The sequence below is a fragment of the Camarhynchus parvulus genome, chromosome 8 (assembly GCF_901933205.1).
Source record: "Camarhynchus parvulus chromosome 8, STF_HiC, whole genome shotgun sequence".
Classification (NCBI taxonomy): domain Eukaryota; kingdom Metazoa; phylum Chordata; class Aves; order Passeriformes; family Thraupidae; genus Camarhynchus; species Camarhynchus parvulus.
In genome coordinates, this window is record NC_044578.1 from 23,722,730 (window position 1) to 23,748,347 (window position 25,618).

The following is a 25,618-nucleotide window of genomic DNA, read 5'->3' on the forward strand; positions in this document are numbered from 1 at the left end:
GGGCACTCTGTGACGGGGCCTCACCACCCTCACGGCGAAGGACTTCCTCCTAAATACCCAATCCAACGCTCAGTGAGAAGCCGGTCCCCCTCACGCTGTCACTCCCTGCTCCCCTAAAAACTCCACTCTCCGTGCTGGGAACACCGCCGTCACGGCCAGCTGCCTGAGGAACGTTTCTTTAATAAAATCCCCCAAGTTATCACACCCTCATAAAAACAGCCAGCAGTGGAAGGGAAGAGCGTCTTTATTTCCGTGACAAGCGTTTGTACAAAGTTCCAAGCAAATACAAATAAATGTGTTTCATGTCCTGGCCCTTAACAGGGGGAAGGAACGCCAGGGAGCTCCACACCCCAGCCCGCTCCCCTCAGGGCACCCGACTCTCGGCCGTGGGCCGTGAAAAGCGATTTATTTATTACAGTTCCCGGTTTGTGAAGGAAACTAAGAAAGCAACAAAAACAACGGAATGGCTCCATTATTATAATTTCTGATCAGTGGTCCCACATAACCTTGCTGATTGCTGAGCTCTGCTAACCAAGCTGTCGCTGCTAACCAATTGTGGTAAAGACTAGGAAAGCACTACTTTATCCATTTGCAAATGGACAGAAAATACCCCAAACCAGGAAAAAAGTCCCATGGCCACAAGGAACTGCAATTTAAATTATATAGGCTGAATTTCCCCCATCCTTACCCATCTCACTGGTGAAAAACATCTGAGCATCTGCATTCAGCAATGCAACACGTATCACAGGAAAATATTAACCAGATCTAGGCCTGCCACAGAAATAACTCCAATATTACCATTATGGAAATACTTATGCAAAATGCTCTCTGTACAGATGTATCTAATTCATATTAGAATGAATTAGTTTCCTTTTGCAGGAGGCTGCAGTCTTTTTTGCTGCCATGCTGTCTTTCATACAAAAAAAGTATTAAAACCACATAATGTCCCTTAATTTTAGCATAAAAGGGCTGCTTGCTGCTGCTTAACTCTAGAGCACTTTATAAATTTGAAATCACTTAACACTCAGTACCAATTTAAGATAGTTAATGATTTGTAAAAGTGAAGCAGCTGACAGTGAAATAACCAATGATTCGTAAAAAAAAATATGCTGGCAGTGGTTTGTATGTTTCCAAATTCGTATTTCTGCATGAAATATAAGGAGGAAACGAGTCAAAGTACTTCTGCAAGAAAAATGTCTGTGACCTTCACGTTTCCATACCACAGTACAGCTTCTAGAATAAATAGGAACTGCATTTATTTTACTGTAGTGACAGAGTAGTTAATCCAGTTACTCAGCAAGGTTCCTTCCTCACACAGTAATATTTGCCTGTTCCTCTAGTGTCAATTTTCTCTTAGTAATAAAGAATATTTTGATAGCATTAAAAGACTTTGCACAGTTTGCTGAAGTTAAATGCTAACACATATTATATTACTAGGACTTTGTTATTTCTTCCCATGTCTTTATGGGCATAAATCCTACAGTCCTTGCTGCAATTATAATTAATCTTTGCTGTCCTGCACTGTATGACATTCAGAAACAGGCTCAAAATACCGGCCCAGATTTTCAAGGTGCTTTAAACTGACCTCTAAAGTGAGGTCTTGCATTTGAAAGGCCAATTTACTAAAATACTGGGTTTCATCTCCAAGCTTTGCTGTGCAAACTGAGATGCAAAAAACACATTTAAGCAACTCTGTGCCAAGATCATGGCTTGATACAGATCGTGTGTATGAAAGCAACTGTCTCATTTTAATAACTGCTTTTGTAATGTGATTCTGCCCTCCAAAATCTAAGCACATGAAAAACAACCTCTGGCTGCCTGGTCACTTCAGTTAACATCTGCATTAGAAATTAGATGCAATGATTCTAGTATTTCACAATTGTTGCCACTTATTACATGACTTCCACACCTAAAAAGGTCTACAGACCTGAGTAACTCAGTGGGAATGGGAATGGCAGGACTCAATATTCTCTATGAAACAGCTGTAAGTGAATCTATTTTATGGTGGGATTTAAACCAGAGAAATGCTGCCCAATGGTTATAGTTATTGTAAACATTCTCTTCTCTCCCTTCCATAAAACAAAACAAAACAAAATAGCCATAAAGTGCTCTGGAAGGCTAAATAACCCCGAAGTGCAGAGTGGGACTGAGAAACCTGCTCCCATACTTTCCCCTTTTTAAATACAGCAATAAGAGAAAAAAAAAATCAGAATATTTGCTTGTCTTTGATATCTGCCAAAACTTGAAAATAATTAAGTAATGAGTTTGCAGATTTTGCACAGTGTGGCTTTTCAGCAATCTACTAAATCAACTATTTGGTTCTGTTTACTACTAAAAAATGTTTTTGTTTCCTGTATACTGCATGCAAATACTAAAAGCATCCTCGAGTATGTATGTACCAACCACCAGAATCAGAGCGGTACTTGTCAAAACCATGCATTTAAAAATCAAGAGGATCCCTAAGAACAGCTAAGTTGTTAAAATAGGTTGATGATAGTTGGGCATTTGAAGCATTCAGTGGTCACATTTCCAAACTTTTTCTCTAGCTTTAAAAGGGAGCAGATTTGAAGTGACAGATGAGATTCCTCAGCAGTAATCTGGTTTTAACCAGAACGAAACCCATCACCCATGCTTCAGGAAGGGATTTGTGGGAAACCTGCAGGAGCCACAACAAAGCGCATTTCCTCCAGCCCCGACCTGAACAAATATTCAAAACTGAACAGGGATTACTGGAGCGAATAGGTCCTGCAGGGCTGGGCTGAAAGCTGCTCTTTACTCCTCAGAGTTTTGCTGTGCAGGACCATCTTCTCGATGCTCTTCTGGGAGAATCGCTTTTCCTCTGCTGCTCTGAATTCCTGCGTGTAAAGATTGATCTCCCGGCTCCCCCTCTGGCCGCCCAGGCTCTGTGTCTGCCCTGGGCTGCTCCCGGCGCTGCTGCGGCTCCAGGGACACCGGCTCCAGCAGTCCTGGGTTGGCTCTATCCAGGATGGGCACGTCCCCCGTGGCTGCATCTGCAGCAGGGCTCGGAAAGGGGCTCTGTGTCCCACCGTCCTCCGGGACAGCGGGGCTGTTCCTTGTTCCTTCCTCCCCATACATCGCAATTCCCGTCTGTTCCTCTGGCTGCAACCTCTCACCTCCCGCCCCTGCGTACCGCACACCTGGTTTGCTCTCCACCTCTGCCTTTGCCTCCTGAGGGGGAGCCCAGCTCTCCACCAGCCACGGTGCTTGTGCCCCCCTGGGCACACTCTCTACCCTCGTACCATCGGTCCCCAGGCTGGCTGAGGACGGTCGCTCCTCCTTGAACTCCACACATTCCGCTGCATCTTCACTTTTCATCTTCTGGCTCACCTGAATTTCTGCCACAGCCACTTCGCTCAACTCGTAGATCCCATTATGGTGCTCCTGCAACTTCAGCAGCTCACCCTCACAGACCTCCTTTATGTTCTCAGCTGGAGTATCTGCTGGGATCTCAACTGTCAGCGTCAGCAAACTCCTTATCTCATTCACATCATCGGGGGATTTACAACTCTTTTCTTCTGACTGGCTTTCTTTTTTAGGACCATCCCCAAACTCTGCTTTCCCTGTCTTTTCATCCTGGGAAACAATCTTCGTCTCAGTACTTACACCGCTTCCTTTTTTACTATCCCCTTCAAACCCTGTTCCTACTGCATTTTCACTCTGAGATAATTTTCCCATAGTTTCATTTTCTACCTTACTTTTCTTTTCTGCACTCCCTAAAATCTCTGTATCTGTTACACTCTCAGGTGGGAAAGTGAGCTTTATCTCAGAAACTTTTTCCTGTGCGGTGCTTGCTTTCTCAGTGCTGCTGGCAGACACAGCAGTTACTGTTTGACTCCCTGAAGTCACGTCTTCCTCCACGGCTCCTTCAGGTACCTTCAGTTCTTTTTTAGGGCTGGCTTCAAAATTTTTTACTGCAGTGTCAGTCCCAGAAGCCACTTTTTCCTCCACAGTTTTTTGTTGTGCCTTGAGTTCTCCCTCAGTGCTCACTACACACTCTGATACATTCTCCAATGCACTTTTTCCCTCTCCAGCTCCTTGTTTAGTGTGGCCAGCCAAAGGGGACTCCTGTTTGTCACCAATGTCTGTAACAGCCACTGCTTCCCTCCTGCTGGCCTGATCACCAGCTGCACCAGCAAAGGCGCTTGCCTCTTTGTCTGGTGACTTTCCCTCCTCAGCATCCTTCTCCCAGACGATTTTCCCTGTCACGACGAGCGTTTCGTCCCCGTGGCTCTCGGTGTCCGAGCCCTCGGCCCGGGGAGCTGGGGGTGCCTTGGCGGGGGTGCCCTGTGCTGATCCCACGGGGGTCCTCAGCTCCGTCAGGCTGGACACGCTCTCGCAGGGCACATTCAGGTTATCCTCAAACAGGTTGTGCTTCCTCAGAACGGCAGCTTCGTTGATCACTGAATAAAACAGAAACACCAAACTGCTTTGGGAAGGCTGACAGAGGCACAGGGAAGAACATACAGTGCTTTCCCAAGTTTATGTTGTACATTTTGATATTAAAGACAACACTAATGTTAATTTTCAGCTTCCTTTTACTTCACATTTCTTTTCTGGGGATGGGGATTTTATTTTTTGAATAATGGCACTTTAGTATTGACCCAAGCATTTCTGAAGCAGAGGACCCACAATGCACAAGGGTAATGCTTGAGTGCAGAAGGATTTACATTGAATATGCCAATAGAAGTATGCTGGTTACAATTATTATACTGCTGTTTTGGAACAGGAGTGCCTATGGTCTGTGAAAACATCCTGTGCAGTACATCTGCCTGTCTTTTATCCAGGGTATAGACAGACAGGCACATATACAGAAATACAAGTAAAGTATTGATTTATATATACATTTATATAGGTATATATGTAGTATTTATTAAGAATGGTCTCGTTTTCTGACACAGAAGCAAAGAGATCTGCAAGGAGTACTGCACTGGCATCAGTGAGTACTGGAAACTGAATCCAGCTATTCATTTCATTTGAGGAAATTAATCTCTGTTACCATTAGTCTTTGCAATTCTCTTAGTCTTGCAATTGGCATACTCTTGCCATTTAGTCATCACCAAATCTGCACAAGTAAGGATAGGGAATCGAGATCAAGTGAAGTTGCCATAATTATATTTTGTTAGAAAAAGGCTTGTGCCAAGCCATCACTCTTGAGTTCCATGGATTTAGTAAAGCTGCCCCATAAATCAGATTTTAGGGCTTGCAACATATCTTCAGTGAGCCAAATGAAAAAACACTGTAGGGATGTAACCATCAGTGTTGGAGAAAGCGGGACAGGAGCAGCCAGGTGAGGGCTCTGGGAAGCTCTGAAGGAACAGCTCATGGGCCACAGGCTGCAATGTTATTCCTGTCACCTCAGAAATGTTCTCACCTTTCAGGGCCTCTTCAAGCAGCATCTGATGTAAAATCTCTTCATACACGTTCTCTACTTGGATCACACTTGTGTAATCAGCAAAAATGTACTGCTCATATCTCTGCAGCTCCTGTGCAGGTAGGGAAGAAAAGAACAGATGGAGAAAACTGAGGACTTCTGAGTCCTACTGCAGCCAAACAGCTCAGAGATGCCATGGAGCAGGTCTTGCCACACCCCGTGACAGCTCCTGGGGTGCCCTGTTTGAACTATGACTCCATGAGCTACGTGTGTCCACAATCAATTATGTATTTACCACACAGTGTTCCTGCAGTACAACCACAGTTAAAAGCACTGCAGATCACTGCCTGCTGAAACAAACAGCTGCTGAGGAAATGCCTCACAACTTGTTTGTCCAAGGAGGCAAGTCCACGGTACATGGGAGATGCGGGGTTTGGTTTTGTTTTTCTAATAGGTGTGTAACACGTTGAGCTCCCTGATTTATACCCATCTGTCTAAATGAATCACTATCATCAAGCAGCTGCTTGGTGGTCTATAAAAAAGTAAATTAAGTGACCTCTGCTCATTTCTAGAAGAGGCACCTACATAAATCACCTGGAGGTTTTCAAGTAAAAGATCAGGACTTGGCGGGGCCTGTCAGCTGTGCCACACTTTGGCTTCTCGAGCTGGCTGCTCATCTCTGCAGAGGCACAAATACAAAAGGCTGGTGGGAAACTAAACAGAAAGGGCTTGTGGAGGTTTGTTCCACCACTGCTTCCTCTGTGACAGAGACATGAGGTGTCTGCACACATATACCAGGTGATAAAATGCTTGTCCCTGTGCTCCACACCTACCCAACCCATGAAGTGGCACATCTAAGCACCGAGCAGGCAGGAAATCTGCACAGTCCTTTGAGAGAAAACAGCCTGACAGTGTTAAGGAATTACTGCCAAGGTGCTGTTCCTCTCCTGCCTTCCATTATTGGTTTTTGAGGTTTTTAGTCCCAGACACCTACTGGTTTGCATGTTGAAGCCAGTGTCTTCTGCATTGTGGGCAAGGTAATCTGCACCAGTGCCTCTTGGAATATCTTCTTGCGGATGGTGCTGCTGTCGTAGTCATATTGCTGCCAAAACACACCAGACAGAAACAAGCCCACACGTGCCTGGGGTTATTCACCACTCCCACAGGGAACTGCTTCCTGCCAGCCTGTAGCTGCTGCATCACAGGTGCACAGGGTTGGGATGGCCATGCAGGTTAATCCAGCTTCTATAAAGTCACTCTAAAATCTACTGTTCTAGGATCTCTTTTGCTTCTTTTAACTCTTAGGCTAGAAACAGCCCCTGATTGCCCTCCCCGGGTGTTTCAGCACTGCCCATTCTGAGAGTAATGAATTCCAGTGGCAGGCTAATTATAAAGTTAATTAAAAATTATTTATCCAGATACACAGCATATTAATAATCTGATTTACCTACAATTAAAGGGACTGCAAATGCAAATACTTCTATAAGTGTCTGCCCAGAACTAGGTTTTATATCCCAAATGGGCAGATTTGCTAGTGCCACCAAATCAGTATTTTCAGCTCATCCTCTTTCAAATACTGACATACGTTCATATAAAATATATTCTGTTTCCAGAAAGGCAGCCTGCAAATGTGCTACATGACATTTACCTTCAGCACTCTCAGCTTGACTTTTTCAATGGTTGTTGCAACTTTGGCTGAGTCTGCCTGGTGGCTTGGAGAGAACAAGTGCTCAAATGTATAAACTGCATTTTCCATCAGCTAAAAATAGTAATTAAAAAAAAAACTGTTAAAGACCAGTAACATCAAATTCCTGCAAACATGATACGTGCAACTGTTAATTTAAATTGTGTTTCTGAGAAGGTGCTCTAAAGACCACTGAAATGCTGCAATAAATAAATAAAATTAAAAGCTGTGGTATCATTATCATGCTGTCCCAGCTTTCTTGTACAGATTTGATCTCATGTCCCCACCCAAACTGATGGTGGTAGAGCCAAAATGTAGAATTGATTATCTGTGTATACAGACCACAGTCAAAACTTATTATCCCTAATAAGAAGACTCCCATTGACTTCTATCATTAATCATTAATAAACAGTATTTAATCATACTGCACATCATTTTTAGTAGTTGTCATTATAATACAAATAAATAATCAGCAAAAATCACACAGAGTGCAATCATTTCTCACAGAATTATGCTAAGCTGGCATTTACCATATTTTCAGCTTATCATTAAGAATATTATGCTTCTACTCTGAAGATATTTCAGACAAACAGTTCTGCAAGCGGTAATTGAATCTATTTAATGAGGCTTTGCCATCTTTTGCTGTTTCCATTCAAATTTTAACGTTTTCTTATTGGAGAAGTACCGGGAGATATGCAGGGGGGGCATTCCTTCAGCCAGTTGAGCACCGTGCTCCCAGATTTCCTGAAATTGGCCACTAGAGGATGCCAGGCTCCCAAGGCAAGGAACCCTGCTCCACCCTCCACCCGAGGTACATTTTAGCCAAATACTTCACTAACACAGACATGTCTGATTTCACTTATTTATGAAATAAACGTCCATGGACAAAAAAGGGAAACTACACAATATTTTTATGAGGAAAATACCAGCCTCTTAAAGAGGAAGATGCAATAACAGCATGTTTAGAACAACTACTATTATAATTTAACTTATTTATTGTTAATTTTGACTCATGTTCTGTTCAGAAAAAAAGCGACCTCCTGGTTTATATGGGATTTATTTTCTGTCTACTTCTTTGTCTTGACTCATGGTCTTCACTCAGTGAAAGACACTTTATTTGGCAGCATTTTGGAATGGTCCCCCCTGAAAGACCCAGACATGAAATCAGAATTTTATTTCTGAGTAATTCCTTGGCTGCTGGTCCTGGCTGTACTCAGAAGAGCTGCTTTTAGGAAAACCCTATCCCAGCACTGTCCTAGACACTTGTTTTCCATATTCATAACTTCTACTTCATAGATCTGGACCAGCTCCATTTCACAAGATTACTGAGCAGATTAGTAAATTTCCCAAATACACATTAAAATCACAGGGTTCAATTTAGAGCTCCAAGGCCAAATCTGCCTTGTGATCTGGCAACTGAAATCAGTCTGCTGGCCAGCTCCTCAGACACTTCTGGCCAGGCATCCAGGAGGAATCCAGGCAAAGCAGAGCCTGTACCAGCACACACAAGAGAGGGACAAAGAGGTGGAGTTCAGTATCTGGAATGATATTGTCACCTCCACCAGTCCCCTGAAAAGTGAGGCTGGATGAAGCACCTACACCCTGAAACATCTGTCTCTGAGTTCTAACATTAATTGCTTTACTTTATATTAGTGAGAAAATCAACTACCAAGGAGCAGACATTCCATTTTGGTAAAATTGGAATGTCTGGAATTGGAACACATTTAATAGTGTTCACCCTTCCTGAAAAATCAAGCCTTGAGAAAGGGAATCAGGTGAATTTAGCCACTCCACTAGTTACACAACTTTCTTGGGTGCTGAGACACTGGGAATTCAGAATCTGAAAGTTCAGGGGAACAGATGATCCATGCAAAATTTTCATGCCTTGCTGAACAACTCACATACACAGAGTCTCACGAATATAAGTGTCAAGCAGCTTCTAGCTGGTTTTCTCAGGTTTTGTTACTTGTACCTTGCCTGAGAGACACTCTGAGGCTCTTTCACAGCTCTTATCAAGATTACTTTGAAGCAGATTAGCAGGACAAACCTAACCTGTTCTCCCAGGAGGAAAAACTGGATCTTACAGTACCTCTTGCATGAAGTTCTGTGTCCTCTGAATCACAAAATCGATGTGATAGACCTTGAAGCGACTCTTGAGGTCCTGCAGGAGTTCCTGGAGCAGGTTCACTTTCAGATAGCAGGGCTCCATTTTCAAAGAGTTGAAGGGCAGGGTCATGAGCTGATCCACATTCTGCATTCCCATGCAGGTTGAAAGAAAGCAACCAGAAGTGAATTTTTAATAGAGAATGTAACAATTTGGCTTTAACCCAAATCCTGGTATCTGCACTCCAGTTACACAAATACCACAAGACTTTCTAAATTACAAAACCAGGTGCTCACGTGCTTGCACCTGGGAAAGCAAATCCTGCAGCCAGCTAAGGCCTAGCCCAGAACATCCTTGTGCTGATATAAAGGCTCCAGCTCTGTTTTGTCTTACCTCTTTTAGCCTGGTCATGTCATTGGTCTTCTGGAAGTCCTGGATGATTTCAGTCACTTCCTTGTCAAAAAGCGCGCGCACTTCCGTGAATCCGGAACTGACAGGGCCCATGAGCTCCTCCAGGATGGAGGTGAGGAATGGCTGGATATTCTCTGTGCAGCACTTCTGGGCAGGCTCAGAAACACTGGCTGGAGAGTAACACAGGACAACAGTTGCATTTAGAGACAGTGAAACAATTAATTGGAACTTACCTCTTTACAGTTAATTCAATGGTTTTTGTATTTTTCCCTGGAGTCACACCTCCACAGAGCTGATGAGGGTGTGAAAGGAGTTCACAGTTGTATGAGTGACAATGAAAACTCTTGTGCCAAGCCTCACCTAAGCAAACACTGCAAATGGGGGCACTGTGAGGGTGGAGAAAAGGGCAGCTCTGAGTATCATTACCAGCTATTTATTTATTTATTTATTTGCCAGCTTAAGCAACACAACAACATTTTTCCTGCTCTTTACATTCCTTTTTATATTCATAACAAAATTATGATTACTTCACATTAAATAAAAAACACCTAAGAAGCCCTTTGGCTTAAATATTCTTTGAAAGCCCACGGACTTGTCACATTACCAGAACCTGGTTTTGTGGTGCATTCCTAGAGATCAGGTCTTTCAATTATGCTCACGTGACCTGTATCTTCACTACCTAAGACTGTGTAAGTGAAAATGAAAGCAGAAGGAACAACTCTGATCAGGGTACTCAAAACCTGTCAGCTCCAATTTGAGAAGACCTGGTATTTGCACAGACAGTGGCTACAGGTATCAGTTCCCACCAAAGGCAGCAGAGGCTCGTTTGTGTTCTTAAAATTGGTGTCTCCAGTTGCGTTTCTCAAAACACACAAGGATTTCAAAACAAGCACATCTGGTAATTTGAGCAACAATGGGAGACATTGGAGAATTGCTCCAAAGCACAGCTGCTCCTCTACCAACCTTTGATTTTTCCAGCTAAGAAGTTCTTGGAGTTCAGAATCTGATCCATGTCTGAACGAATGGTCCCTTCAAGAGTTTTTGCAAATTCTCTGCATTCTTCTTTCAAGGTGCTTAATCCTTCTGCCACCTGCTGCTGGACTAAGCCATAGGTTTCCTCTACAATCTGGAACCAAATAAAATTGAAAAGCAGAGATCAGAATCTGCACCCACAGAGAGCTACCATGAGCAACAGCTACTCTGCAAGTGTCAGTCCTTACCCCAAACCAGGCCCGTTTCCTGTCATTTCTCTTTCCCTTCATTTTAGGCAGGATCATTGTCTGCAGGTTAGGCAGCAGTTCCTCCATCACCAGGTTGCTCAGGATCTGTATGGTCAGGAGATGAAAATGCCAAGTTCTCACCCTGTTCTTTACCTGAAGGCTGAGCACTGCAGCACAGAGTGATGTGTGCAGGCAGTGGCTCAGCTGTCCCTCCCTCCCAGCTGCCAGGACTTACCCACAGAGGCTTTGCACTCTCTCTGCCTAGATTTGAACTGCAACTCCTTCTTTACCCATCCCATCCCACTCAAATGCACCAAATGAATATGCAAGACTTAATAAACATCTGATTTGGGGAGTCTAGGCCTCCCTCTCCACGTTTTTATTTATGGACACTGTCTCTGGCCTGAGAAAGCTGCACCAATAGCCCAAGCACAATCTACATTCAGGATCACATCCCTGCTGTACCCAGCTGCTGGCTGAGGCAATACAGAGTGCAAAAAGACCCCTCAACTTTCCATTTTCATCATGCCAGGGCTTGTTTCACTCATGTCCGTGCTCCCAGACCCTGCACCTCATGTATTAAAGCAGCCAGAGGGATCTGAGACATGCACCAACACCAGCCAAGGGAACTGGCATGAACTAGAGCAGCACAAGTAAAGAAGGACTCTGACTGCATGCCAGTGCAAAACAGGGCATAAACAGCCCCTATGGAAATACAACACTCAATAATGTACCTCAATAACACTGCCATAATATACCTCTAATATACTCAAATATGCAATACACTTTTATTGGAGTTTCATTTAAGTACTTAAAGATAATGCCACAGCAGCACTTCATATTCAGCACTGCTGACTCAAATGCCTGTCAAAAGCAATTCACTAATTCAGGTCCTAAACTAATGGCTCCCTTAAAAAAGATCTCATGAATAACCCAAACTATCACAAATAATAAACGTGAGAACGGATCAGATAGATTAAGAGCCAAGGGAAAGGCATGAAGCTGTGTCAGGGGAGGGTTAGGTTGGCTGTCAGGGAAAGGTTCTTCCCTCAAAGGTCCTGGGGCACTGCCCAGGCTCCCCAGGGAATGGGCACAGCCCCAAGGCTGCCAGAGCTCCAGGAGGGTTTGGACAAAGCTCCCAGGGATGCACAGGGTGGGATTGTTGGGGTGTCTGGGCAGGGCCAGGGGCTGGACTGAATGGTCCCTGTGAGTCCCTTCCAGCTCAGGATATTCTGTGATTCCATGATTTTATATTGTGAAGAATCTTGAGTTCTCTGGGAACATTTTTAAGGCATTGGTGGATCTTCCTTCAGGTGCCTGGGCTCATGCTCCCACTCCAGCCATGCTGCAGCCCCAGTGTGCACTGACCTGGTGGGGACTCAGCCACCACAAATAAGTGTCAGCAAATACATTTCTTGGCATTCTTCAGGGACTTTTACAGCAACAAATTTCAGCCTGCTTGCTCCAAACCACTCACTTAGCTTGGATATTTGCCTAAAATAATTATTATGTTTGGTCCAAGCAGGCCATGAGAACACACTATACTTACAGAATGAATTATTGCTAAGAAGATAATAGTGGAACTAGGCTGGATGTCTTCTGATTACAGCTCTCTTGAGACATATGGGCTATGAGTAAGATGTTGGCAAGCAATAGGAAAAATAAAACATGAAATGAAACTAGCACTAAAATAGCCCCATAACATGAAGGAGGAAGGGAGAATAGAAAACCCCTCATGTAACTCCTTAAAGTAAGAATTTATTATCAGATGTTAGCAGGGAACTTCAATCACTGACATGATGGCAGTGGGAAAGACACTGTTTATAGATTTTTCTCCAGATTCCACATTTCTCAGCATTTCAAAGGTAGGCTTCTTCTAAAACAATAATCTGCTTCCTTAAAACAAACCACTCTCCTTAAGGTTTTTTCCGTTTTTCCAAAGGGAAGCCAGATTTCATCAAGGAAAACAGCCAGGAGTTGGCACTAAAGTAAATAAGTAAACATGTGCTGCTGAGTGCTCAGTGTTTGGAAAAAAACCCTAGAAATCAGGGTGTAAATAATGCCCTAAAAGCCATGTGGAGTGATGCCAGTGGGGTTGTGGGGTAATCTCAGCTACCATGAGTGCTCCAAAGCCAGGTGCCTAAGGATGGACCCAGACTCTGGCCTTAGCATTTCTTTTCTGCAGAACTGAAGTACACAGATTTTTGGGGTTTACGTGTAACTGCTACTCTACAAGACTCTGTTTTAGAAGTTTTTATTGAGAAAGAATTATCACTTACATATGAGTAGGAGATGTCTTAAAATCTCAGGTATTTCTATCTACAAAATTTTCTTTTTTAAGATGCCCTTTTTGCTAAGAGAATTTATAATCTTCACTGTCCTCAGAGCTGCAATACCCAAAGCCAAAACCCCATCAGGAATATATTCTTTTACCTCTTTTTCATTGCCAGTTATCATCTCCCACGTGCCATAGTGGCCTTTCTCCTGCCGGAAGAACTGGATGGCCTCTAAGAACGCCTCCACTTCATACGTGGTCTGTTTGAGAAAGTCTGGAGAAAACAAAAAGTAACATAAAGGATTTACCCAGAAATCATCTTTAAAAATAACCATCCTTTTCTGAGCCATTTCCCACTCCACATGCACCTAGCAGTAATATTTTTAAATAATTTATTAAGCCTGGATGCCTGGAGACCCTGGGTGTTCACTAAGATTTAGAAGTGCATTAACATAGGAAAGCTCATTCCTTGCCTTTACACCTGTGAGCCATGTAAGGTGGCACACAGAGAGACTGACAGCATGTGGTAGGGCCAACAGATGGGAATTCCTCTTTAGTTTACAAAAATGACAGGCAGCTCATTGGATAAATTGCTAAACCCCGAGTTAACACTGTTTTACTTCTTTTGTTTTGTTAAGAAACTGAGGGTCAAGATGGTTTTTCATGGATATACAACAAAACAGATCTCAACAAACAAAGCACCATGCTTGTACCAGTTAAGAACAAAAACTCCTGACAAGATCATGCTGATTTCCCTAAATATTTCAGGAATGTTCAACCAGAGCTCTGGAATATCTGGTTATTGTGCAAGGCCACTTCTGCCTGATGGGAGCTCTTCTTGAGAACAGTGTGGTGGCCTGGGGACACCTTGGCCTCAAGACATGAAGCAGAGTGGCTGCTTGGCAAACCTGAGAAAACCATCCCCAAACACTTCAGTGACTGAAGTGCTGTGTCTGCACTATCAGAGAGTCAGGATTACTTTCTTGTGGGAAAGCAAAGCCACAAAGGTTTATTGTCCCCTCTCCAAGACTATCTGCTGCAGCCTTGAGCAGCTGAAGTCCTGTTGTGCACTCTGAGAACAAAGGAGGGAAGAACAAGAATGCTGATTCTCTCAAAGGGAATTATGCTGCTTTAGAAGGTACTGATACATACAAATAATTGTGATGAGAAGAGTCAGGAGGAAGTCCTCAAGCCTTGCTTGTCAAGCAATACTTCTTTGGGCTTGTTCATGAGACTGCTCAAGAGAGAAGCTTTACAGGAGCCTCGCATAAATGCCAAGGGCAACGCAGGGATTAGAGAAATTATGGGAAACATGGAGGATTAACACCACAGTAATGTCTGAAATATCTCCTCCATGCACTTTAACAAAAACAAAAGCTACAGAAACCTACAATTAACTTCATCAGGCCTTTATCCCTGAAGCTTGAAAACTGCTTGAAAACGGCATGGTTTCAGATCTGCTCAGAGCCCAAATATCAAAATTTGCCCTTTCAGAGTTTCACCTGGCTGCAATGACTGCAGGAAGGTTTGTTAAACACACTAAGGGGCAAAAAACACTCTCTTGATACTGTTCTTCATCTGCAGATATTTGGAGATCCAAAGACATAACACAAATTCTCCAAGCTCATACAATGATCAAACAACAACAACAAAAAAAATCAGCCGGGTAAAATCCCAACCCTACCTTCACTGCTGCCTCCAGGATTTATAGCATTTGTCATGGCAAGTCACAAACCAGTATTAGTTGTAAATTAGGCTGTTCAGTGTTGAGAGAACATCCTCTGACCACAGTTTTAATGAAATAAGGGAGTGTTCCACCTGAGCAACTGAGGTGGAGCATTGCATTCAAAAACTTTTGTCCTCCCAAAATAAAACTGAAAAGATTTTGATGAGAAGAGGGCCTGGTTTGGCTGCAGGGAAGGAAAACTGCAGCTCCCACAGCCCTCCAATCATGACTCACATGTTTTCCTCCTTCACAGCTGTGCTCCCTCCTAACCCAAAGGGACAACAGACCATCCAAGAGGCTGGATCTTGGAGCTGCTGAGATGGTGATGCACCAGTGCTGACAGGAGTCTGCCCTCTAAGATCACCAAGTTTTAAATCCATGCTCAAGGGAGCATTCTCTCTCTATTCTGACTGTCCCCAAGCCCGTACTGCAGTGGGAAGAAGGTGCTAAAAATCCAAGAGTGATTCATCTGAATAGCTCATGGGAAAAACATTAAACTGCAAGTGCCATAAAATCCCAATCCCACATTCTTTCCTATGCCAGTAAACACAGGACACAAACACAATCATGGCAGTCTTGCTACAAAAACAACTCCAAGCAGAAAGAAAGCTTTATCCTTCAAGGCTGCTGCAACTGCTTAATTTAGGCAATTCCATCCTCACTTTCCATAGGAGGAAAAGATTGCCTCAGTGATAAGGCTTTGAACAAGCAGATCCATCCAGTGCCGGGCTGTGCAGAAGCTGCTGGCGAGGCACTCGAGACAGAAGCACATTCATGCACAGGGCTCAAGAAAAGGCAATTGTACCCAGCTGAAAGGAGCTGCCATGCACATTCTGCCAGAGTTCTGCCCATCCCATGCAGCAATCCATGGAAGGGCTGGAGGAGGGGGTGGCTTGGCAGCCACACCAAGGCCAGGGAAACAAGGGCTGGGCTGTTGGGGGAGCCCCGCTGGCGTGCGAGGGAGCAGCTGGGCTGTGGGCCATGGCAGCAGAGCTGCAGCTGCAAACGGGGCAGGTGGCAAAGCCCAGTGGTGCCAGGGACGAGTGTTCACCAGGGGAAAGCGTGATCAGTGCTCCCCTCTCCTGAAGCCCTCACAGGGGCTTCCCCTCAGCCATCCTGTCCTGAGTGATCCACGTGTCCTGCTGCTTGTACAGAGGGGAGCAGCTTAGGGCAGCTTGGTGCAGTGCTGGCTGCATTATTCCTCACCCAAATCTCACACAAAGCCAGGAAGGTTGCTGAGTGTTCTCCAGCAAAAGGCCAGCGAGGCTTTACAGGCACCCAGACTGATACTGTGTGCTTAATGCAGGATGCCTTGCACTTGGAAAATCACCCAAGCTGCTAATGAACAAAACATCCCTGATGTGTGGAGATTACAACAAAATTCTGTTTGTTCTGTTTATTTTTTTAAAATAGAAAACCTACCTAGAGACCCTACATATCCAAGCACAGAGCCCAGATATTGCTAACCACAGATTCCTTTCATAAATGCAAGAGTAACTGCTATAAAGCTCCCTTTGACTTTGGGAGATGGAAGGACAACTGGAAGCACTATACCTTTATAAATCTTCCCAAACGTGCACGTCTCAATGGTATGGCTCAGTTAGTTCAGGACTGCAGAAAGCGAAGGAGCTTTCATGCAGAGAATTCCTCTTTTAAAAAACATAATTATGTCAAACCTTAACTCACCAAAATGACACCCAGAGGACCAGGCTACTGGACACCCTCTGAGAGCACCTGCACGTGTGCAGAAGGGTTAACTTAGAGGGTCCTGTTCCCAGTCTCAGCTGTCTCCCATGCTTGGGCTGCCCTGGGAATGGCAGCCTTCTAACAGGGTGCCCGGGACTATGAGCTGCTCCTTCTGTCCCTTGGCAGGTGAATGTTTGGGGAGTGATGAGCAAATCTTCATTGCCAAGGTCCTGTGGGCCCTCCCAGCCCTGTCCATGGCAGGACAGCTGCACCCTTGGAGATGGACATGGCTCCAGCCCCTCAGGACAGGCTGTCCATTTGTGACTCACCAACACTTCCCATGTGTCCGATGACAGCAGCAGGAATTAACTGCCCTCATGGATTTGGTCTCAGCCACAGATCAACTGGTCTTACACTGGAGAGCTCTGTGCAAGAACTTCTGCAGATGGGCCTCGTTACCAGAGAGGGTGAGTGTTCCAGCTGCCTCTGGCTCAAACCGGATTTCCAGCAAACCCAGACAACATGAAATCTGCATTTGAACATTCCAGTTCAAACTGTGTATCTGTCTGTGCTGCACACCGCTGCCTTGGGGCTGCTGCTGAGGAGGCTTAATCACTCAGATGATGATTTTTCTTAATTACAAGCAAAGGAAGATGCCTTCATAACACTAGCATAGCTGTTAAAAAGTGATTATTTCCACATCCCATTTAAACTGTCCCTCTGAACAGTAACTGTCACTAATGGCACTTGGGGACACAGTTTAATGGTGGAACTCAGCTGCAGTCCACTAACAGTGAAGGGGTCTGTTGACTGTGGATAAAGTGCTTCCCTGAAGGGAGCTCCACCATGAAGAATAACCTCAGCCTTTTGGCTGACATTTCACACAAGGCTGAGGCCCAAAGACACAGCTGAACAAGTGTTAAGCCAGAATCCAGAAGTCTGAGCTCACGGAGCACAAGTTTTAATTAAAGAAATGCTGACTCTGACATAACGCCCTTCATCTGACCACCAAAACTCAGGAGCAATCCACCCTGGCTTCATCTGTTTCCTGCAGCATCCCAGCCAGATTCTGCATGCAGGGAACAAAATTTATATGATCCTGGAATTCTTCCTGCAGGTAATTAATTGATATTAGCAATGTGGCACCCAGTGATGGCAGTTTGTGCAGGAGATGATCATGTCAGAGCCCACAGACCTTGCCAGGCTCAGGAACTGCAGCTCTCTCTTCCCAACACAAGACATTCACAACCAATACAAAAATTCATGACTTTTTAGTTCCCTCATAAAAGACAGCAGGGCCCACGAATATCCTCTCAAATAATTCAAAGCAACAGGCTTTGGACAAAGACTGGAGAAGGCAGGAGAACAATCACTGGAAGGAGATGAAGATGACCAAGGAGTCTGGTGGCCTTTCACTGAGGAGGAGAATGTCACTTACTATTAATTTTTGGAATATGATAAATGAGTAAAAAACTGCATTTGATTTTAGGTGATCTCACAATATTATTTCCTTGCTTCCTCATCTATTTGACGGAGTGCTGGCTCTGGTGAAGGCAGTGCCAAAGCATCTCTCGTAACTCCTTGTTGGGCACTTTACAGAGCCTTTTCCTGGGACACAAGAAATCTCAGTACAGGTATTGGTGCAGGGCCTTCCTTCTTGTGATGTTACAAATAGATAATAAGAGGCAGATAAAGAAATATTTGGAATTTTAAGTGCAGTCTCAAAAGCTGGTGCTTCCACCCCTTCTTATTTCCACTAGACACTGCTGCCCTCAAGAGAATAGATTTCATGCTAAGAAATGCAAATTACATTTTCCCAATTTTCTCATCCTTCCAAGTCATTCCCCTCACACCTTGTCATCGGTTTCTTTTGTATATATAATTAGACTTGCTTTTCCCCTGCTTTTCACTATACACACACTGTAATTTAAAATTTTTTTAAGTTCTTAAAAATTTAGTTCTTTTAAAACAAAAGCTGGTAAAAAAAAGGAAAATACACAATCCCAAACCAACTAAAGAGACAGGACAGTGCTCCTGACACCTCAAAGACAGTACTCCCACTCCTCCAGCCCCCAAGGATTTGGGGTGGAGGCAGCTGGAGACCATGAGGGAACAAGAGACATTCCTGCAGGGAAGGAATCACTCTGCCAGCCATCTAGCACCACAATTAGGGAACGCCCTTCAAATAAAAATAAATGAGCACAATAAAAATTATTTCCCTTTCTAAGAGCTCATGTGAGCTCCAGCATGTTTTAAGAGCTGCTGCATTTAGATACCACAGACAGCTGGTGAAAAAGCCATGGCCATCAACCCCAACAAAATTAAACTGCGGAAATTCTGTCTCCAAAAAAATAAGCAATGGTCCCAGCCCACCGGGATGGCAGGTAAGAGAAGGAACATGCTTTGAACCTGGGGAGATGAGGAAAGCTCAGGAACTGCACCTCAGGAAAAGGGAGGTTACCTGGGGCCTGGGACATTGCTTGAGATGACCCTCTCAGTTACCCTCACAAAATGCTGTCCTGTGTTGTAAGCATCCAAACTGAGAACAAAGTGAGATATATATGGTGCTCTGGGGCTGAGAGGCATCAACCTCCCAGCTCTGGGGATTTCCTGTGAGCAGTGTGCTGTCACATTATCCACAGAGCATGTGGCGTGAAGCTGCTAACCACCAACAGAAGTGAGATGAGGTCACTTCCAAACATGATACAGCCCTGAAAAAATACTCTGTACTTATAGCAAATAAAGCTTTGCAGCACAAGTTCCTTCCGTGGCCGCCAAACCAACACTGAGCAGGGTTAACTGTTTGCTTATCAGCACACAGCACCCAGACTGAAGCTGTTCAAAGCAGCACCAGACAGGACACAATCAACCTCCAGTGGGAAGCCCAGCAGGTGTGGGTTTTATAATCCAAAAAAATTAATGAGCACTGCATAAACACACACAGAGGATCACAGTATCACTTATTTCTGACATTTTCCAAGTGCTTTCCAAACCAGCTACTGTATTCCTGGAACAGGTGGGAATTTGGAGAAGAAATGGCTCTAGGGTGACTTCATTGTGGCCTTTCAGTACCTACAGGGGCTCCAAGAGAGCTGGAGAGGGACTCTGGACAAAGGATGGAGTGACAGGACACAGGGAATGGCTTCCCACTGCCAGAGGGCAGGGACAGATGGGATACTGGGAAGGAATCCTTTCCTGTGAGGGTGGGCAGGCCCTGGCACAGGGTGCCCAGAGAAGCTGTGGCTGCCCCTGGATCCCTGGAAGCATCCAAGGCCAGGTTGGACAGGGGTTGGAGCAACCTGGGACAGTGGAAGATGTTCCACCCAAACCATTTCATGATTCTGTGATTTCTCTGCTGCAGAACTTCGAAGCTGGAGCCTGAACACCACCTTACTCTGCATAGCTCCTAAATGAGTCTTCACAGCTCCGAAAACAGGCTGGGCTGGGGTGGTGGGCTCAGGGCAGTGGCTCCCCTGCACCACCCCACACCTGGTAGTCTGTAAGAAGAAGATAATCAGCCTGAGATGGGAGGGATAGGAAGAACATAATGGCAATTATGAATTTAGCACATTCATCATCTTGCTGTTTCAGAATGAATGTCACACCTACAGACTGAAAATCCTCACCACAGTGTAAGAAATCAGTCTGGCAGGAAAGGCAAAAGCCATGCTGACTGAATGAACTCATGCTGTAGAGTAAAAACATCCTAGAAAGAGGATAAATAGTCTTATTTCAAGCAAAATACCCTAAATTATACCAAAAAACCCTCTATATCATGTCCTGAAAGTTTTAGTGAGTTTTTTTTAACACCCTATAAACCTCATCAACGGTATTTCTAGTGAAATGGACTGGTGAAAGAACAGCCACAGTCTCAGCCACTCATGTGGATCACAGGTGGTCTTATCTTATTAACCAAAAAGGGGTTTAATTAACCCAAGTACAGCAGCTGCTTGAGAGGAGCCAAGACACAAGTCTTGGTAGATGAAGGGATAAATATTATCTCCATTTGTACTTTCTCCCACCCCAAATTACCACACAAACTTTCCAAAAGGCTTCACTTTCATCCCAGTGCACAAAGACATTTTTCTTTAATGTCATAAAAAGCAATTTCCTCCTCAGTTCTCCTCTAATTGCTCCCTCCACATCCATTGGAAACAGGCAACAAGAAAATCCTTCCCTTCATCTCCCTCTCTGGGGAAGAAAGGCCACCCTGTTTGTGGCATGAAGTCTCAGAAACCCTTCCAAAGTGGTATCTGGACTCCTGACAGCTGCTCTGCTGTGTACATAGAGATATATGGACACATTCATCCCTCAGCTCAAGGATTTCATGTCAGCTTCTCAACCTTTATCAGTGCTCCCAGAATTATTCTGAATTCTGGTCCAAGAGTTGGCAAGTCCTATACAGGTACTATAGACGTGTAACATAGGAAATTTAGAAATAACTATGAGGAAAACATCTGTCAGATAAATTCAGAGCTGAAAAAGGAAATGCAGACACCAATAATGGCAATCCTGAAAGTCAGAGATGGAGGAAAAAAATCTGCCCTCCACAAGCTTTTGTCTTTCTCTCTTGCCTAATGCCTTTTTATACTTCTTTAATATATTTATTGCTCAAAATAATTTCTGTTGTTGTTTCTGTTGAAACTGGAGATGACAGGATATGGTTCTGAAAGTCCCTCAGCTTCCCGTGTCAGGAGGGTGATTGTCAAGATGTGGATGTGAAATCAAACCAGACGAAAAAAACTAAAATCACGAAGTGAAACTCCGTGTCTCCCAGAATGAGCTAGTTGTCATTTCCTTCCCATCATGCAGACTTCCCTCTATCCCAGCACCAAGTGGTCAGGGTTCTCCACTTCCAACAGCAAATACTGAATGAAACTCAAATAGGAAGCAAGAAGATATAAAAAATGAAGTAATTTAAGAAGTACTCAGAAGAAACTTCAGTCTGATTTTCAAGGCATGCAAACATAAAGGATTCAAACCTGGAAAATAACTTACATTAGAGCCCTGTGAATATTTTGAGCCTTTCCCTCACTGTTGCCATTGCGGGACTGATAGAACATCCCCACTGGGGGCTAGGTGGCCATTTCAGCACCAGATTCCCCCCAGATTTGAGGTGTGCCCTTCTCAGCATTTCACTAAGGAAACAGGGAGCAAGATGGAATGTGGTAAGTCCAGGTTGTGGATCCAAGTGGATCATGGAGCTAAGGCAAACCAAAGAATCCCATGCTGCCACCCCCATCTAACCTGGCAGGAGCAGCTTGGAAAATCAGAGGAAAATGCTAAACCACTTCCTCCACCCTCCGCCTAAACTCAAGCACAGCTTCTTTAGAAAGCTGAGGAGTGTTAAAAATCCTACACTGCTGGAGGTCTGCCACTTGGGAAGCACAGGCTGCCCAGAAGCAGCAGAGAACAGCCAGCAGTGCCCACCAGGGACGCCCTGCACCCACCAGGCTGTTGGGGTTCCTCTGCTGCTCCCTGGGTACTTGTCTTCTCACTGATTAGCCCTAATCACACCACCTCACAAATTAAAACCCAAAAAGCATTTGATCTTCATGTTCCATTGCTGCTGAAGGCAGGAGATCATTGTCTCCTCAAACCACCAAGCCCTCATCAATGAGTATAAAGGGCTAAGACAAGAGGACAGTCAAGATGGGAACGACACAACAACCCACACTCCAAACATCTGAATGCCATTTCCCAGTGGTGCTCACTAAATCCCAATGCTTTTGCTGTGCCCAGAAATCCCAGAAACACAGGCTGGGCTGGGTATTTATACCACAGGGGGACAGGAAGCAGCTGAATGCCAGGGCGGCTCCCAGCGCTGATTCACTCCAGCTTTCCCTGTTTAACTCCGCTTCTTGGGAGAAAGAAAACACATTGGAGCCACGAACTCTTCCAAGTCCTTGGCTAAAGCCCAGTGCAATACATTCCTTTTCAGGAGTGGCAGATCACAGCAGGGACAGAAAGGCTACCTCTGATCAGACATGACATTTGTCTTTGTCCTGCCCTTGTAAATAGGAGCTCAGCACTTTGGGAAGAGGTGGAGTGAGTATTGCCCTGGTCCATGCTCCTTATCCCACTAAATTATATTTCACAATCAAACATGAAGGATTTTTGCCAGTTCTTTTCTCTTTTCAACTATTTTTTAATAAAAGAGCGCAGTCAAATTTTCTACCACAATCCTTACTACACATTGTTTTGCTGCACATAGCTCATAGCTGTAGCTTTGTAAGATTGCTCAGACACCTGTTTTTGTCAGCAGAAGTGTCTGCAAGAAAGACTTTAAGAAGTATTAATAAACTAATATTTTTCAGTGATGTGCAAATGAATAGGAATCAAGACGAAGCCCTTGGGAAAAAAATTCTCTCCAAGGGCAGAGTTCAGGTTACTGAGGTGCTTGTCAGTGATCATTTTTCCACTTGCAGCACCCAGAGCTCCAGGGGAGAACTCCAAGAAATGCACACAAAAGGGGCTCCTGCTTCCTTGACAGTTGTTGAAACTCATTTCCTGGTTCAACAGTAGATCCTAATCCAGACTGTCTTTATCTGCTTCTCACCCCGCTGGGCAGAAGTAAGGATGAGCCTTGAGGCAGTGTCTGTCAGATAAAAACTGGACCACAGGAAAAGCTGAGAGGGATAAATCCTGGAACAGATGCCTAAATGAGCAACAGCTAAGCCATATGAAATATAATGAAGTGCAGACTCACAGGCTTTGGAGATGGAAAAGACCTCTTAGGTCATCCTAACACAGCTTCTGCCAGTTCAGGATTGGCCCCTAGAGTGATGTGATGAACTTTAAGAAAAAAACAGGCTGCCAAAAGCTTTGTCAAACCCATTACACTTGTTCCAGAAGAGAAATGAAAATCCCCAAACATCGTGAACAGGTTTCAAGTCATGGAGTGCCAGGAAAACTTGATTGTGTCCCCATTTCCCTACCAAATCTAAGTGAGGAGCCAAGTCCAGAGTGTCAGGGCACTGTACACCACCTGGATAGCTGGGAAGGGGGACTGTACACCACCTGGATAGCACTGGAAATGCAGTTAGGGATTGTACAGCACCTGGACAGCATTGGGACCAGCAATGGGGAGTGTGCACCACCTGGGATAGCATCAAGATTGGGAATCTCATATTTCCTGCGAAGAAGGCCCCTGAGACCAGCCAGCCCTGAGCACCACACAAGTAACTGCACATCTTGGGAAACTGCCTAGAAATGCAGTCATGCGTTTTCCTCATGGGAATGGAGTCCTAAAGGAAACCTAAAGGAATGTCTTTGGCAGTGGAGACCAGGGAAAAAAGATGGTAGCCTAGAATGATCCAGGGAGGACAGCAGGAGAAAGCTGTCTGAGGGCAATGGGATGAAGCTGATGACCAGGAGACTAAAGTGGCAGCTAAAAAACATTCACCAGGAGCCACTTCTGTAAATAAAAGGGACTGTTCACACCCTGCACTGACATTCATTGACCCACAAGCCTGGGCTTCAGACCCAAGCAGCTGAGTTTAGTGGAGAAGTTGCTGAGTTTTCCCATCTCCCACCAAGGGCAGCAGGAGCAGATGGGACTCCAAAGTGACAGTATAGGCATGCAAGACCCTGGAGACCAGTGGGGAACTGAGGGCATCTTGGTAGAAAAAAAGTCATCTGAAAATCAGGAAAGCATTTATTTTTCTGAAGGATCCAACTCATGAACGATCTTCCAATTTCATGGGAGCAAAGCTGTTTTTACAACCCTAGCAAGTCACACATTAGGGTTTTCTTTAAAGTTTTCTAGTCTAACCTGCTCAGAAAGTGACGTTTATAATTTATCGTTGTGCAGACAATCAATACTGTGTCCTACACACCATTCATGGACCAGCTACAAGGCTTAACCATGGCTGGGGCTTGAGCTGCCATTGAAACATCTGCAGAAAGGCCAAATGTTTGATCAGGAGTGGTGTGTGTGTAACAACATGGGAATGTACTGGGGGAATATACTCCCTCCATGTTGCACACACCTCGTCTCCTGTATGACACAGGGTGGGATTCTTGGGATTGTCTGTGCAGGGCTGTGAGTTGGACTCCGTGATCTTTGTGGGTCCCTTCCAATTCAGGATATTCCATGATTCCTGCCTCTATGGCTGTGATGCATTAGCCAGCTTGCAAATGCAGGTGAGGGTTTGCTGTGCCTTAGTAATAAACACCTCTTAGGGATTTTGGATCACTGCACAACTTCCAAAACAATTCCCATGTTTTCTCCCCAAGCTCACACCCACTGCATCCCAAACCCTACCTAACTGCGCTCCCAGCACAGCAAGCAGCAGGGCTGTGTTGATTCATTCCTCGGGGTGCTGAAGCCAAGCATCTTTCATGAGTGACTTGCATTTTCCCATAGCTGGGTGGGTGGGTGGGTGACACCGTCCCAGGCTGAGCCCTTCCAGCACTCACTGTGGTTGGAATGTCCCACACATCCCCATCTCTCACTCACCATGGTTGGAATGTCCCACACGATCCCATCCCTCACTCACCGTGGTTGGAATGTCCCTCAGGTCCCATCCCTCACTCACCGTGGTTGGAATGGCGCACGCAGTCCCTTCCCTCAGGTCCCATCCCTCACTCACCGTGGTTGGAATGGCGCACGCAGTCGCCCAGCACGGCGCTGAAGCGGCGCTGTGCCCCCGGCTCCGGGAAGCAGTAGTAGCTGTGCCGGGAGAAGGGCTGCCACAGGTACACCGGGAACTCCTTTGGGAGCGGCACGAAGGCTGCAGCCGCCTCCTCGCTTGAGCCTGCACAGAAACACCTCTGTTTGAGAGCTGCACATTTCCTCAGGGCCGGCTCTGTGCCACACCTTTGCCAGCAGGGTAATCTCCTTCCCAGTCCAGGAGATTGGGCACAGAGGGCAGGGGGACACAGCTGGGATGGGCACACTCAGCTGGCATCAACCACCTCTCTGTGTTAGACCCCAGCAACTTGATGGCCTCTTGCTTTGTCGTCAAGATGGCAAAAATCTAATTTTGGTAAAATTTCAAAGAAACTATTTCATTGGATCGCAGCCGGTAGGGAAATGGTTTTCATGACAGATAAGTAAATTACTGGGGAGCTCTGGTCTGTTCCACATAAAGACCATTTAGGAGCATATTGACTTTC

The 25,618-nt window shown here is 45.0% G+C and overlaps 1 protein-coding gene across 1 annotated transcript in view; it reads right to left on the minus strand.

Annotated features, from left to right (window-relative positions):
• Nucleotides 1-233: 233 nt before the first annotated feature.
• Nucleotides 234-25,618, minus strand: part of NIBAN1 (niban apoptosis regulator 1) — a 54,037-nt gene continuing 28,652 nt past the window's right edge. Inside the window, exons 5-14 of the mRNA XM_030953683.1 lie at nucleotides 25,093-25,257; nucleotides 13,245-13,360; nucleotides 10,812-10,916; nucleotides 10,555-10,717; nucleotides 9,574-9,761; nucleotides 9,166-9,327; nucleotides 7,041-7,151; nucleotides 6,387-6,494; nucleotides 5,393-5,504; nucleotides 234-4,421 (exon numbers count right to left, since the gene is read on the minus strand). Of these exons, the coding sequence (XP_030809543.1) occupies nucleotides 2,773-4,421; nucleotides 5,393-5,504; nucleotides 6,387-6,494; nucleotides 7,041-7,151; nucleotides 9,166-9,327; nucleotides 9,574-9,761; nucleotides 10,555-10,717; nucleotides 10,812-10,916; nucleotides 13,245-13,360; nucleotides 25,093-25,257 (2,879 nt within the window). The 3' untranslated portion in view covers nucleotides 234-2,772. The remainder of the gene's footprint in view (nucleotides 4,422-5,392; nucleotides 5,505-6,386; nucleotides 6,495-7,040; nucleotides 7,152-9,165; nucleotides 9,328-9,573; nucleotides 9,762-10,554; nucleotides 10,718-10,811; nucleotides 10,917-13,244; nucleotides 13,361-25,092; nucleotides 25,258-25,618) is intronic.